At 37.9% G+C, this 17073-nt stretch overlaps 1 protein-coding gene across 3 annotated transcripts in view; it reads left to right on the top strand.

Moving 5' to 3' along the window:
- Positions 1-17073, top strand: part of ACER3 (alkaline ceramidase 3) — a 164948-nt gene that overhangs the window by 39943 nt on the left and 107932 nt on the right. For 2 of the 3 annotated variants that reach the window (XM_047690271.1, XM_047690270.1), the window contains exon 2: positions 11599-11709. In XM_047690271.1, the coding sequence (XP_047546227.1) occupies positions 11599-11709 (111 nt within the window). The remainder of the gene's footprint in view (positions 1-11598; positions 11710-17073) is intronic. The other variant, XM_047690272.1, reaches the window with a different exon arrangement.

Genomic DNA, 17073 nt, shown 5'->3' with positions numbered 1-17073 from the left:
CTGATATGGGGCTTGATCCCAGGACATCTGAGTGGAAGGCAGATGCTTAACTGACTGAGCCACCCACGTGCTCCTCTTTTTGTCATTTTCATATTCAGTTTTACTTTCTTTTTGAAATTAAATATTTCTAATACTTTTTTTTAAGGTTATGTCTAATATCCTATAAAACTATCTTTATCTTAATTGATCCATTCTTTCATCTCTCTCTATATGTAAAGCTTATTAGCAAAACACACTGCCATCTGCTATAACCATTGTTAAACTAAAAGAGAAAGAAACACATAATTTTATGAATAATACTAGAGGATAAGGGAGAAACTACTATACTCTGATTTCATCGAGCCTGCATGTATGGATTTATCCATTCTACCAGACTTTCCTTAGTGCCTGCTCTGTCCTTGGTATTGTACCAAGTGAAAAGCATTATAAATATGAGTTAGACATGGCCCCTGTCCAAAAAAGTTCATAGTCTAATAAGGCAGCTTGTTATGCTTTCTTTGGACAGCTTTAATTTTAGAATGTTTTGCCTTATATTGAGTGGAAATCTACTTCTCTGTGATTTCAGTGATTTTAATTTTGATAGTTTACAGCTTCTGGAAACCTCATTCACCCATAGTTTAACAATTCTTCAGATATTTCAAGACTGGAATCATGCTGTTCTCATATGATGTGTTTTATTAGTTAAGTGAATGATTCCTTTATTTTAGTCTCTTCTCTCAGTACTTAGGATTTGTGTTTGTGTAAAGTAGGGTGCCATAAATAGGTAAACATTCCAAAGAGAAGCTGAAGTAAAGCAGCGAGAAGGATGACCACTACCCATCTCTTCACATTTTTACCTTTAAATTTTGCTTTGAGGTAGTATATTCAGATTTTCCCCAAGAATAGTCTACTGTCATCTTTCTCTCTTTGGATCTTTCTCTTACAGTTGTCCTTATTCTGTCTGTCACAGCAGCCTATATTTGTGGTTTACAAATGTTTCTCATTCTAATTTGTAAAACTTTGCATTGTCCTTAACTGAGTTTTAGGTAGTTTATAAGACTCTCCTACCCCCTGCCTCCAGGGGATTTGAAATGTGTTTCTGATTTTCATAGTATTGACATCTCAGCTGAATTTAATATTATCTGTACCTTTGGGCATATTTTGATTCCTTTATCTCAGCCATCAGTAAAGATTTTTGTTAGTTTGAATCCTAGGACCCTCTGAAATGGCATCTTCTTCAGGTTTCAGCATCTTCTGCAAGTTTACTTAAAGCTATTGAAAACTGTTGTTTGGATATATAATTATCAGTCTGTCTAGTTCCCCACCTTATGTTTTCACCTTCCACCGAGGCAAATTACTTTGCTATTTGTGCAATTGGGAATTTACTTAAAACATTTTTAATAGAATACTCTTTGATATAATTTTTTAAAAGATTTTATTTATTTTGGAGAGAGAGCACGAGTGGGGGAAGGGGTAGAGGGAGAGAGAGAATTCCAAGCAGACTCTGTGCTGTGTGGAGCCTGACTCGGGACTTGATCTCACAACCTTGAGATCATGACCTTAGCCAAAATCAAACCTGACCAACTGAGCCACCCAGGCACACCCTCTTTGGTGTAATTTTTAAAATATTAATAAGGACCTTCTTTACACAAACATTGTTCTAGTACATTAAAGGATAAGAACATTGACTGTAAGGACAGATAGACCTGGAATAAGATCTTGGCCATTCCATTTGTTACTGTGAGAACTTGGGTAAATTAAATAATCTCTTAGCCTGGGGCACCTGGGTGGCTTAGTCGGTTGAGTATCTGCCTTCTGCTCTTGTCATGATTCTGGAGTCTAGGGATCGAGTTCTGCATCCGGCTCCCTACTCAGCAGTAGTCTGCTTCTCCCTCTGCTCCTCCCCCCAACTCATGCTCACTCTCTCTCTTGCTGTCTGTCTCTCAAATAAAAAAATAAAATCTTTAAAAAAATTAATCTCTTAGCCTGACTTTATTGTTTGCTTAATGGGACAATAATGTTTCAATAGGTTGTTGTGAGAAGCAAGTTAGCACATGTATAATGTGAAGTTCTGTACTTGGTCCTTAACATGCCAGTAGACTGTAGTTCGTTTTCTCTTTTCAGGATCTAAATCAAATCTTATCACATCTATGAAACTATCCCCAACTGTTTTATTCCCTTTCCTAAAAGTTTCTTTGATTAATTTTTATTTTATCAAAGTGATGAATTAAAAATATAAAAATCCAGTACATTAAAAAATAAATAAAAATCCAGCTAGTGATAGAAGAATTGTACTAAAACTAAAAAGCAGTGCCTTCCCCTCATTTCTTTCTACCCTCTAGTTCTACTCCCCAGAGTAGAGTTTTTTTTTAAAAACAGTTTTATTGAGGTAGAGTTGGCATACAACAGAGTGTGCAGACTTGAGGTGTATAAATCAAGTTTTGACATATATATACATGTGTGAAACCATCACCACAGTCAAGATACTGAAGACACCTCAGCTCTACCCCACACTCATTGTTCTTCTTTCTGACACTATAGGTTAGTTTATATTTTTCTAGACTTTTATGTGAACTGTTTTCATTCTTGTCTGCTAATTCTTACATATGTGTTAGTTCTGGATTGGTTTCACTGATTATTTGTCTCACTATGGGTTGTATTTCTTTTTTCTGTGCTTGGTAATTTTTTTTTAAAGATTTATTTATTTATTTTAAAGGGAGAGAGAGAGACCATGTGCACAAGTAGCGGGGAAGGATAGAGGGAGAAGGGAGAGTCTTTGAGCAAACTCTCTGCTGAGCACAGAGCCTGGTGTGAGGCTCCATCCCACAATTCTGAGACCATGACCTGCCAAAACCTGAGAGTTGGACGCCCAACCTACTGAGCCACCCAGGCACCCCATATGCGTGGTAGTCTTTGAATGGATGCCAGACATTTTGTTTTTTACCTTGTTGGGTGTTGGATATTTTTTGTATACCAGAAATAGCCTTGAATTTTGTTCTAGGATTCAGTTAAGTTACTTAGGAATCAATTTTTATTTTAAATTTTGTCTCTGGTGTTACTGAGATATAATTGAAAACAGTTGACCCTTGAGTAATATGGAGTTGTGGAATACGGATCTGCCCATGCAGTCAAAAAGCCATGTATAACTTTTGACTCCCCAGGATATAACTATTAATAAGTTACTGTTGACCAGAAGCCTTACCAATAACATAACAGTTGATTAACACATATTTTGTGTTATATGTAACATATACTGTATGTTTATAATATAGTATGTTAGAGAAAAGAAAATATTAGTAAGAAATTCATAAGGAAAAGAGAATGTATTACAGTACTGTATTATATTTATTGGACCTGTGCAGTTCAAACCTGTGTTGTTCAAGGGTCTACTGTGTAACGTTATATGTTTAAGGTATACAGCATGTTGATTTCATAAACATATATTGTAAAATGATTACCAGCATAGTGTTACATAATTACCTGTCACATAAATGCCATTGTGTGTATGTGTGTGTGTGTGGTGAGAACATTTAAGATGAACTTTCTTAGCAACTTTTACGTATATATTATAGTATTATTAGCTGTAATCACCGTGCTGTACATTAAATCTCCAGAATTTGTTAATCCTGTAACTGGAAGATTGTACACCTTGGCCAATATGTCCTCATTTTCCAGTTCCCCACCCCAACCCTTGGTAACTACCGTTCTATTCTCTATTTCTCTGAATTTGGCTTTTTTAGATTCCAGATATACATGATGTCATATAGTATTTGGTTATCAGGGTAAGCTGGATTCTTGAATACAAGTTTGGAAGTATAACCTTCTCTTCTATTTTTTGGGAACAGTTTAAGAAGGTTTGGTGTTAATCCTTTTAAATATTTAGTAGAATTCACCAAGGAAACTGCTTGTCCTCAGCTTTTCTGTGTTGGGAGGCTTTTGATTACTGATTCACTCTCCTTACTTGTTATTGTTTTATTAGGATTTTCTTTTTCTTCCTGATCCAGTCTTGGTGGACTGTATATATCTAGGAATTTATCCATTTCTTCTAGGTTTTCCAGTTTGTTGGCATATAATTGTTCATAGTAGTCTCTCATGATCTTTTATGTTTCTGTGGTATTAGTTGTAATGTCCTCTTTTAGTGGTGATTTTATTTATTTGAATTCTCTTACCTTTTTTCTGAGTTAGTGTAGCTGAGGGTTTGTCAGTTTTTATCTTTTAAAAAGCCAGCTCTGGGACACCTGGGTGGCTCAGTTGTTAAGCGTCTGCCTTTGGCTCAGGTCATGATTCTAAGTGTCCTAAGGTGGAGTCCAGCATCAGGCTCCCTGCCTGCTTCTCTCTCTCCAGCTCCTCCATGCTTGGGCTCCCTCTCTAGCTGTCTCTCTCTGTCAAATAAATAAATAAAATCTTTTTTTTTTTTAGTAAACATATAATATATTTTTATCCCCAGGGGTACAGGTCTGTGAATTGCCAGGTTTACACACTTCACAGCACTCACCATAGCATATACCCTCCCCAATGTCCATAACCCCACCCCCCTCTCCCAACCCCCCCTCCCCCCAGCAACCCTCAGTTTGTTTTGTGAAATCTTTTAAAAAATAAATAAAAAATAAAAAACCAGCCCTTCATTTCATTAATCTAATACATTTATTTCTACTCTGATTTTTATTTCTTTCCTTCTCCTAACTTTGGGCTTACTTTTGTCTAGTTCTTTGAGGTATAAAGTTAGGTTGTTTATTTGAGATTTTTCTTTTTTCTTCTTTAAAGATTATTTATTATATGAGAGAGGGAGAGAGAACATGCTTGTGGTGGTGGGGAAGACAGGAAAAGAGAGAGAGAATCTCAAGCAGACTCCACTAAGCACGGAGGCTGATGTTAGGCTCCATCCCACAACCCCGGGATCACAATTGGAGCTAAAGTTTAAAGTCTGATGTTCAACTGACTGAGCCCCAGGCACCCCAAGATTTTTCTTTTTTCTTTTTCTTTTTTTTTTTTAAGATTTTATTTATTTATTTGTCAGAGAGAGAGAGAGAGAGTGAGCACAGGCAGACAGAGTGGTAGAGGGAGAAGCAGGCTCCCCGCTGAGCAAGGAGCCCGACGCGGGACTCGATCCCAGGACCCTGGGATCATGACCTGAGCCAAAGGCAGCCGCCCAACCAACTGAGCCACCCAGGCATCCCTCTTTTTTTTTTTTTAAACAGGTATTTATTGCTATAAATCTTCCTTTTAGAATTTTTTTTAACATTTTATTTATTTATTTGACAGAGATCACAAGTAGGCAGAGAGGCAGGCAGAGAGAGAAGGGGAGGCAGGCTCCCCGCTGAGCAGAAATTCCGATGTGGGGCTCTATCCCAGGACCCTGAGATCATGACCTGAGCCGAAGCAGAGGCTTAAACCACTGAGCCACCCAGGGGCCCCTCCTTTTAGAATTATTTTAACTGCATCCCATAAGTTGGTATATTGTTTCCATTTTCATTATTTCAAGATATTTTTAAATGTAACTTTTTATTTCTTCTTTGCTCCATTTGTTGTTCAGGAATGTGTTTAATTTCCACATATTTGTGCATTTCTAGTTTTCCTCCATGTTACTGATTTCTAGTTTTATACCACTATGGTCAGAAAAGATACTTTGTATGATTTCAGTTTTAAAATTTTGCTAAGATTTGTTTTGTGACATATAATCTATCCTGAAGAATGTGTGTTCTGCTGCTCTTGGTTGGATGGAATGGTCCATATATATCTGTTAGGTCCTTTTGGTGTCAAGCATAGTTTAAGTCCAACTTTTCTGTATTAGTTTTCTTTTTTTTTTTTTTTTAAGATTTTATTTATTTATTTGACAGAGATCACAAGTAGGCAGAGAGGCAGGCAGAGAGAGAGGAAGGGAAGCAGGCTCCCTGCTGAGCAGAGAGCCCGATGCGGGGCTCGATCCCAGGACCCTGGGATCATGACCTGAGCCGAAGGCAGCGGCTTTAACCCACTGAGCCACCCAGGCGCCCCCTGTATTAGTTTTCTGTGTGGATTTACTATTCATGTAGAAAGGGGGGTATTGAAGTCTACTATTAATTGTATTGTGTGTTTCTTCCTCAGATCTGTTAGTTTGCTTAATATATTTATATGCTCTGATGTGGGGTACATACATACTTACAGTTACTATATCCTCTTGATGAATTAAGCCTTTGTTATTGCATAATGATTTTTGTCTTTTTTATAGTTTTGTCTTAAAGTCTATTTTGTCTGAGTGTAGCTATCCCTTCTCTCTTTTGGTTTCCCTTGCATGGAATATCTTTTTTCCATACCATCTCTTTGAGTATATGCATGTCCTTAAAGCTGAAGTTAATCTCTTGTAGCTGGCAAGCATACAGTCAGGTCTTGTTTTTTATCCATCTAGCCACTGTGTGCCTTTTAATTGCAAAATTTACATTTAGATTTTAGATAATTTACATTTAGATTTAGATAATTTATTTTTTAGATAACTTATATTTACATTTAGAGTACTTACTGATAGTTAAGGACATACTAATGCCATCTTTTTGTTTTCTAGCTGTTATATAGTTCCCTTATTCCTTTCTTCCTCTCCTCTTGCTGCCTTATTTTGTTTTTGTTTGTTTGTTTGCTTTTAAAGATTTTATTTACTTATTTGACAGAAATCACAAGTAGGCAGAGAGGCAGGCAGAGGGAGAGAGAAAGGCAGCAGTCAATGCGGGGCTTGATCCCAGGATCCTGGGATCATGACCTGAGCAAAAGGCAGAGGCTTTAACCCACTGAGTCACCCAGGCGCCCCGCTTCTTTATTTTGTGAATTGATGATTTTCTGTAGTTACATGCTTTGATTCCCTCCTTTTTATTTTTCTGTAGGTTTTTGCTTTGTGGTTACCCTGAGGCTTACCTAAGACAACTTATAGATGTAACAGCCTTTTTTTCTGCTGGTAACAACTTTGCTTGCTAAAACTCTACCCATTTATTCTCTTCCTTGTAAGTTTTTGATATAACAGTTTACCTCTTTTTTTGTTGTCTATTCATTAATAAATTATTATAGTTATAGTTTTTTTGTTTTAAATTCCAGAATGGCTAACATACAATGTTATATTAGTTCCAGGTGTACATTGTAGTGATTTAACAATTCTATACATTACTCAGTGCCCTTTATGATAAGTACATTCTTTTTTTTTTTTTTTTTAAGATTTTATTTATTTATTTGCCAGAGAGAGAGAGAGAGAGAGCACAGGCAGACAGAGTGGCAGAGGGAGAAGCAGGCTCCCTGAGGAGAAAGGAGCTCGATGTGGGACTTGATCCCAGGACGCTGGGATCATGACCTGAGCCGAAGGCAGCCGCTTAACCAACTGAGCCACCCAGGCGTCCCTGATAAGTACATTCTTAATCCCCATCCCCTGTTTAACCCATTCCTCCCCCACCTCCCCTTTGGTAACCATCAGTTTGTTTTCTATTGTTAGGGATCTGTTTCATGGTTTCTCTTGCTCTTTTTTTTCCTTTGCTCATTTGTTTCTTAAATTCCACATATGAGTGAAATCATATGGTGTTTGTCTTTCTCTCACTGGCTTATTTGGCTTAGCATTATACTCTAGATCCATCCATGTTGTTCTAAATGGCAAGATTTCATTCTTTGTTATGGCTGAAAAATACTCCATTGTGTATACATATGCTACATTTTCTTTATCCCTTCATCTATGGATGGAAACTTGGGCTGCTGCCAGAATTTGGCTATTGTTAATTATGCTATAATAAGCATGGTGTGCATATATCCCTTCAAATTAGTGTTTTCACATTCTTTCAAAATTTTTATCATTATTTTACTATTTTATAATATTATAAATATTTTAGAATTTTAATGTTACTATTTGATATTAATATTTTATTGCTATTATAAATAGAAAATATTACAAATATTTTATATTTATTTATTTGACAGAGAGAGAGAGCACATGCAGGGGGAGCAGCAGGCAGAGGGAGAGGGAGAAGCAGCCTCCCCACTGAGCAGGGAGCCAGATTCGGGCTCCATCTCAAGACTCTGGGATCATGACCTGAGTTGAAGGCAGCTGCTTAACCATCTGAGCTGCCCAGGTACCCCAGTGTTTTCATATTCTTTGGATAAATACCCAGTAGTGCGATTACTAGATTTTAAGGTAGTTTTATTTTTAACTTTCTGAGGAAGCTCCATACTATTTTCCACAGTGGCTGCACTAGTTTGCATTCCCACCAGCAGTGCATGAAGGTTCCTTTTCCTGCACATCCTTGCCAACACCTGTTGTTTCCTGTGTTGATTTTAGCCATTCTGACAGGTGGGAGATGATACCTCATTGTGGTTTTGATTTGCATTTCCCTGACAATGAGGGATGTTGAGCATCTTTTCATGTGTCTGTTGGCCATCTGCATGTCTCTTGGTGAAGTGTCTGTTCATATTTTCTGCCGATTTTTAAATTGGATTATTTGGTTTCTTGGGTTTTGTATCATTCCCTTCTATATTTTGGATACTAACACTTTATTGGATATGTGATTTGCAGCTATAGTTTTGTGGGGTTTTTTTTGCAACTATAGTTATTTTTATTACTTTTGTCCTTTCACCTTTATAAGTGATAGAGGTAAGTGATTAATATACCAGCGTATTACGGTATTGTGGTATTCAGACTTGGACCATATGCTTACCTTCACCGGTGTGTTGTTTATTTTTATATATATTCATGTTACTAGTTAGCATTATTTCATTTCAGCTGGAGATTGTCCTTCATGGTTTTTTATTTTTTTGTTTTTAGAGATTGAGAGAATACGAGTGGGAGAGGGGGAGGGACAGAGGGTGAGAACGAGAGAGAGAGGGAATCGCAGGCAGGCTCCATGCTCAGTATGGAGCCCAGTGCTTGGCTTGATCTCATGACCCTGAGATAATGACCTGAGCCAAAATCAAGAGTCGGTCACTTAACTCACTGGGCCACCTAGGTGCCCTGATCTTGTGGGGGTTGTTTTGTTGTTGTTTTTTCAGATTTTATTTATTTGAGAGAGAGAGAGAGCCCAGTTTGGGGAGGGACAGAGGGAGAAGCAGGCTGCCCCCTGAGCAAGGAGCCCAATGCATGGCTTGTTCCTAAGGCGGTCGCTTTACTGGTTGAACCACCCAGGCACCCCCTGATCTTGTTTTCTGATGTAAACATTTATAGCTATAAATTTTGCCTTAGTGCGGCTGTTGTTTCATCCCTTGAATTTTGGGATGTTGTGTTTATTTTAATTCATCTCTGAGTATTTTCTACTTTTCTCTTTTGATTTCTTTGATCAGTTGGTTGTTCAAGAATATGGTGTTTTATCAAAACAGTGTATGGTACTGGCACAAAAACAGACACATTGATCAATGGAACAGAATAGGGAGCCCAGAAAGAAACCCATGCTTATATGGTCAACTAATCTCCAAAGGGGAGCAAGAATATATAATGGGAAAAAGAGGGGTGCCTGGGTGGCTCATTGGGTTAAGTCTCTGCCTTCGGCTCAGGTCATGATCTCAGGGTCCTGGGATGAAGCCCCACAACAGGCTCTCTGCTCAGTGGGGAGCCTGCTTCCTCTCTCTCTCTGTCTCTGCCTGCCTCTCTGCTACTTGTGATCTCCGTCTGTCAAGTAAATAAAGAAAATCTTTTAAAAAAATGGGAAAAAAACAACCCCTTCATAAATCGTGCTGGGAAAACTGAATAGCTACATGCAAAGAAATGAAACTGGACCACTTTCTTGTATCATACACAAAAGTAAGCTCAAAATGGATTAAAGACGTAAATGTAAAAACTGGAATCCTAAAACTCCTACAAGAAAAAATTGGGGTTCTTTTATTAAGAAAAAAAGGAGAGTGATATTGGGATGGCAAATAGCCCCCCAAAATATAGGAAAGAAAAGAATATGTCATTTAATTTCCACAGACTTGTGAATTTTTGTTTGGTTATTTTTAACTTCATTTTGTTGTGGTTGGAGGAAGTATTTTGTATGTTATCTATCTTTTCAAGTCTGTTGAGCATTTGTAGTCTAACATATGGTCTGTCCAAATGTTCCATGTGTATTTGAGAAGAATGTATATGCTATACAGTAGAGTGTTCTGTATATGTCCATTGATTGATATTTGTTATAAGCTCCTGTGTTGAAAATTACTCATTTCAAATTTTGAATGCTTTGTGCCACTTTATTCTACCCAGAATCAACTTATAAAATAGTTTATCCATTTCTTTCCCCCTTTTCCTACTTATTTCTGCTTTGGTATGTTTATTATTTCTTTGCTTTTCATGTTTGAGGTTTGTTTCTGGTTTGTAAAGATAGGAACAAAAATCAGATGAAGAGACATTGTTGGAAACAAGAAATTAAATATATTACCATAGGCGCCTGGGTGGCTCAGTGGGTTAAGCCTCTGCCTTCGGCTCAGGTCATGATCTCAGGGTCCTGGGATCGAGTCCCGCATCCGGCTCTCTGCTCAGCAGGGAGCCTGCTTCCCTCTCTCTCTCTGCCTGCCTCTCCGTCTACTTGTGATCTCTCTCTGTCAAATAAATAAACAAACAAACAAACAAACAAATAAATAAATAAATAAGAAATTTCAAAAAGACATACAAAATGCGTATCCCAATTTGTTGCTATTTGATTCAGTAGACACAGTTCTGTATTTTATCTTGTCATTAGTCTATCTGTGAACCGTTCTTTCAGTCTCAATACCTACCTTTTCCAACTCATTTTCTGCTGAATCTTTGGGGTTCTTTTTGAGATACTTCTTTTTATCTTTAGAATTAGCACCTGGGTGGCTCAGTTGAGGAAGCATCAGCCTTTGGCTCAGGTTATGATCCTGGGGTCCTGGCATCAAACCCTGTATTGGACTCCCTGCTCAGCAGGGAGCCTGCTTCTCCCTCTGTAGCTCCCCCTGCTTGTTCTCTCTTGTGCTTTCTCTCTCTCTGTCAAATAAATAAATAAAATCTAAAAAAAAAAAAAAAAAAAGGAATTTTCTTTAGTGACTATTCTGATTGAAAAATCTTAGTTTTGGGACACGTGGATGGCTCTGTTAGTTAAACATCTACCTTTGGTTCAGGTCATGATCCCTGGGTGGTGGGATAGAGTTCTACAAGGGGCTCCTTCCTCAGTGGGGAGCATACTTCTCCAGCTCTCCCCCATTTGTGCTTGCTCATTCTCTCTCTCTCACTCTGACAAATAAATAAATAAAATCTCTGAAAAAAGAAAAATCTGAAAAAAAAGAAAAATCTTAGTTTTACTTGTCAAAAGTTATCTTTATTTTAATTGGATCTTTTTTTTTTTTTTAAGATTTTGTTTGAGAGAGAGAGAATGAGAGAGAGTGCAGGAGAGGGGGAGGGTTAGAGGTAGAAGCAGATTTCCCACTGAGGAGGGAGTCTAACATGGGACTCAGTCCTAGGACTCTAGGGTCATGGCACAAGCTGAAGGCAGTCACTTAGTGGAGCCACCCAGGTGCCCCAATTTGGATCATTTTGCAGTATTTATTTTGAGTAGAGAATTATTTTCCTTGTAAATATGTTTCTACCATCTTTCTCAGAAGTCACCTATTTAACTTTTATTAAGGGCCAAGTTCATGTATTTTTATTTAAAGTGGTATTGACTAATATAATTATTTTCTTGTGTTCTCCTATAGGGAATACAGTGAGTAACCTGATTATGATTATACCTCCAATTTTTGGTGCAATTCAGAGTGTTAGAGATGGACTGGAAAAGCGGTACATTGCTTCTTATTTAGCACTCACAGGTATGTGTAACACTTCATCTAAAATTGATGTATAGTATTCAGATGGATTATTTTTCTCATTCATACTTAAAATTGGTTCTTAATTTTGTGTTACTACACAACTTGAACATAGTCTGAAACTTCTGATTTAAAACTCCAGTACATTGAACTGCATTTTGAATACAGTTTTTAAAAAATCAGAATATTTCAAGCATACAGAAAAGAATAGAGATAATACAAATATACCCATGTGTCTTACCACTCAGCTTTGTCAGATGTTAGTACTTTGTGATATTTGTTTCAGATTTTTTTCTTTTTTAAGGAAATAAACTACTAGATAAAATTGAACCTACGTTTGTATTCCTGCCTGGTTTTATTCCCTTCATCCTCCCAGCTCATCCTCCTAGAGTTAATCTCTACACTTAATTTGCTTATCATTTTCTCAGGTGTTTTTGTGTTTATACTACATATATATGTATACTTTAAAGTATATATAATATGGTTTGCATATTTTCAAACTATTTAAAAGGTATTGTACTGTAACTAACCTTTTGCAACTTATTCATATTCCTCTACCTTGTCTGTGGGGCAGGGACTGTGTCTTGGTTATCTTTATATCCCTATTGACTGGCAATTTAGTGGTATTCCATAAGTGTTGGATGGATGGGTGAATGAACTTTATCAGAGCCTAAGATGGGAAAATCTCTATGTCATGTTCTTGCATTATCATCATAACAAGAAAAATAACAAAGTTGATTCTAGTTTGTTTCTTTTATATATAATCTTCTAAACACAATTTCTTGTTTTAGCCCAAAGTATTATTTATACATAGGTAGAAAGGACTTTTAATTACTACAGATCAATAAACTATAATGTGTCATATCAGATTCTACTGTAATTAATCATTGGATGTGAGAGACTTCAGTTTCAGAATCCATTTCTCATATGCATGATATTTAAGAAAGTTATTTGTTTTGGGGCACCTGGGTGGCTCAGTGGGTTAAAGCCTCTGCCTTCGGCTCAGGTCATGATCCCAGGATCCTGGGATCGAGCCCCGCATCGGGCTCTCTCCTCAGTAGGGAGCCTGCTTCCCTTCCTCTCTCTCTGCCTGTCTCTCTGCCTACTTGTGATCTCTGTCTGTCAAATAAATAAATAAAATCTTTAAAAAAAAGTTATTTGTTTTAAGAAAGTTACTTCAAAAGGAAGACTTGTTCACAAACTTAGCTCTTTGCTTTATTTCCTGGGATATTTTTAAAAAGATTTATTTATTTATTTTTAGAGTATAGATGGGTAGGGGCAGAGGGAGAGGGATTCTAATGCAGACTCCACACTGAGCATGGAGACTGACTCGGGGGTTGATCTCAGGACCCTGAGATTATGATCATGACCTGAGCCGAAACCAAGAGTTGGAGGCTTAACCGACTGCACTACCTAGGTGCCCCTATTTACAGGGATGTTTTAAGAATGTTTATAAAATACTGACAGGTCACAATCAGTAATAACAATAAGAATAAAAAGATTTGTGGGACTTCCTGGTTGCCTAGGATAATAGTGTCCTCCTAAATTAGAATTTGTCTACTCATCCTCCCAGAAAACCACACAGATTAAGAAAGAAAGTTCATAGTACCACACTTATTCAATACTGTGAACTTCAGATCATTTTTAAATAAGTAAAAACACCAATTTCCAATAGAATTATCTTTGATGCTTTAGAGTTGGGGAAGTTTGAAAAACTGCGTGAAAAAGAGGAGAGGGGTTGAGAGCCAAAGTCTGAAAAAAAAAATCTGCGCACTAAATGCAAAATTTCTTTTTTTTTTTTTTAAAGATTTTATTTATTTATTTGACAGAGAGATCACAAGCAGGCAGAGAGGCAGGCAGAGAGAGAGGAGGAAGCAGGCTCCCTGCTGAGCAGAGAGCCCGATGCGAGGCTCGATCACAGGACTCCGAGATCATGACCTGAGCCGAAGGCAGCAGCTTAACCCACTGAGCCACCCAGGCGCCCCTAAATGCAAAATTTCTGAAAGCAGTCTGAGATCTGGTAGATTACAAAGGCTAAAGGTAAAGACTTTAAAATGTGTAAGACCTAAGGTAGCATGTTTTAGAAAGATACTACTTCTGGGAAAGGGATATATAAAAAGGGGATGGGACTGGGGTGCCTGGGTGGCTCACTTGGTTAAGTTTCTGACTCTTGATTTTGGCTCAGGTTATGATCTCAGGGTCTTGGGATTTGAGCCCTGCATCAGGATCTGTGCTGAATGTGGAGCCTGCTTGTGATTCTCTCTCTCCTTCTCTCTTAAAAAAAAAAAAAAAAAGTATTTAAAGAAAGAAAGAGGGAGCGACCCTTTGGAGATATGTCAGTGAAGGGAAAGAAGGAAACTAGGGGGAGGAATTAAGATCCTGTGGAAACAGATGAACTAATCAGACCCTTCCTCCTTCACTCCCTGTATTGCCCAAGTAAGTAAGTATATATGAAAGAGGGCACTGAACCTCACTATTCTGACAGAAGGGAGCAGTCTTGAGCTAGGAATTTTTAGGCCCCCCCAAATCTTGACTCTTTCCTCCATAGGGACCAAAAGCAGCAGTCTACATCCATATAAAATTACTGTAAAAGAAAACAGAAAATGCAAGTCAAGATTTTTTGGCTCATGGGCATCTTTCCCCAACAACTAATTACAAAGCAGAGGGAAACTATAGCATAAAACTCCAAGCTGAATTAACTAGCCTCAAAGAAATGAATAAAAATTCAGAAATAAATAACACCCTCTTCTAAAAGAAATAAAACTAGAATTGGTTAAACTTAGGAAAGATATTGAAGCTGAATTACAATGTGTTGAATATTTAATAAGGGCTACTTAAGTAGACAGAGAAGTAAGCAAAAGAATGAAAATTAGATGATGAAAAGGGCCAGAGAGAAAGTGATTGAAATGGAAGAGAGGCAGAGAAGACTTCATAAACATATCACTGGAGTCCCTGGAGAAGAAAAACAAAACAGTGAAATAGAACTTACATTTAAAATTATAATTCAGGAAACTTTAGAAACAAAAGAAGAAAAAAATGAATCCGTATTGAAAGGTCAATTTTTGCCTCCTAAAACTGTCTTGGAATGATTAACTCTCAAACATAGCCTTGTAAAACTACTGGATTTTAAAAACGAAAAAAAATCCTTAAAGCTCTAGTGAACAAGGGCCCCTTACTGACTAAGGCAAATAAGTTAGGCCAGCATTACACCTCATCAGCAACAAAAAGAAGGGTACCAGTGGAACAGCATTTTTAGGGTCAGCCACACATTTTCAATTCTAATCAAGTTGTTTTCAGATATCCAGGGTATAGAAAGACTTTTTTTTTTTAAGATTTTATTTATTTATTTGACAGAGATCACAAGTAGAGAGGCAGGCAGAGAGAGAGAGAGAGAGAGAGAGAGAGAGAAGCAGGCTCCCTGCCGAGTAGAGAGCCTGATGCAGGACTCGATCCCAGAACCCTGAAATCATGACCTGAGCCGAAGGCAGCGGCTTAACCCACTGAGCCACCCAGGCACCCTAGAGAGACATTTTTAAACATGCAAGTCTCACTGACTATTATATACATGACTCCTTCCTCATGAATCTGTGGGCACTGTACTAATTTAGTAGCTACTAGACACATGTGGCAATTTAAATTTAAATTAATTAAAATTAGATAAAATGTAAAATTCAATTTCTGTGTTGCACTAGACACATCTTAGGCACTCAATACTCATAGGAGGCTTGTGGCTACCCGATTGGGCAATGCAGATAAAGAACATGTCCATTGTCGCGGAAAGTTCTGCTGATTACATTATATAGAGAATGATGTTCATCCAACTAAGAAAAGCCTGGGAAAACTTCAGCAAAATGTCTGATGATGAGACTTTAATATATTTAACTATAGATCTAAGTCTAATATAGGTGGGATAGAGTTAAAGGATAATATATGGACACATTATATGGTGTAATAAGAAAGAATGAAGTTTTTTTAAATAAGGGAAAAAGGGATGCCTAGGTTGGTCAGTTGGTTAAACGTCTGCCTACAGCTTAGGTCATGATCCCAGGGTCCTGGGATTGAGTCCTTCCTCAGCAGGGAGTCTGCTTTTCCCCTTCGCCTGCTCTGCCTGCCGCTTCTCCTGCTTGTGCGTGTGTGCTCGCTCTCTTTCTCTCAAACAAATAAATAAAATCTTTTTAAAAAAAGTTTAAATGAGGGAAGGAAAGTGCAAAGTAGAATAAATAAGTTCACTGACTATTGCCTAGGTAATAAGTTGACTACTAAAGGATACAATTTAAAAGTAACAAATTGGGTAGTAAAAGGTCAAGTAAGAAAATAAAGGGGGGCTCAGAGTACTATAAAATGCCTAAATACAAAAGAAACCCTTAGAACAAAACAGATGCCTTTTTACATACCAAGAAAAGTTTTTTAAAGAGTGAAAGACTTATCACTTAGAGAAATACATTAAATATAAAACATGTGTAACAATTATAGTAAGACAGTACTATTGAGATTAAACACATCAATCATATCAATCAATACAAATGAGCTTAACTACCAAAGGAAAACATTTTCAAATTTGCTTACTAAACAAGCCAAACTCTATGCTTTATATAAAAGATGCACTTAAAATGATTCAGAAAAAATTAGAAATCATAACAAAGTAGGGGTAGTGATCTTGATATCATATAAACTAGAATTCCCATTAAAAAGCATTAAATGTAGGGGGAGGAGCAAGATGGTTGAGAGTAAGAAACCTAAATATTGTATGGTCCAGGAATTCAGCTAGACGGTTACTAAACCATTCTGAACACCTACAAACTCAACAGGAGATCGAAGAATAGCAGCAATTCTATGAACACAAATGCAACCATTTTCTGGAAGGCAGGACCTGCAGAGAAGCGAATCCAAGGTGATATACAGGAAGACAGACCAGGGCGGGGAGGGAGCCTACATCAGCTGGCTCCCGGCAAGTTACAGAGCATCGGAGCACCAAATCCAAACTTTTAGAAGTCTGCTCAGCGAAGGGACGTCGCTCCAGTGGCTAAGCGGGGGTGGAACCCTCACCTGGACAGTGTGGTCTTAGGACCCTCGGGGTCACAGAAAGATGTTGGAGGGGGTTGCCTGAGTGTGGCAGAGCTCCCAGGTGTTGCAATGGGGAAGCTGGTTGCACAGACTGAGCTGAGGAGTAGGATCTCAGCCCGGGGTTGCCATAAACTGTGATCTGTGGCACAGTCGGCCTCTTTGAGCAGGGGCCCAACAAGTGGCAGAAACAAGGAGACTCCCCTTCCTCCTGTGGGAGGAGCAGCACAGGAGCGTGCTGCAGGAATCAACTGAGCTTGGAGACTCCAACCGGTGTCACATATCAGAGATAGAAACGCTCATCAT

This window comes from Lutra lutra, chromosome 10, assembly GCF_902655055.1.
Source record: "Lutra lutra chromosome 10, mLutLut1.2, whole genome shotgun sequence".
NCBI lineage: Eukaryota > Metazoa > Chordata > Mammalia > Carnivora > Mustelidae > Lutra > Lutra lutra.
The sequence above is the reverse complement of the archived record's forward strand: the minus strand, read 5'-3'. Positions and strand labels throughout refer to the sequence as shown.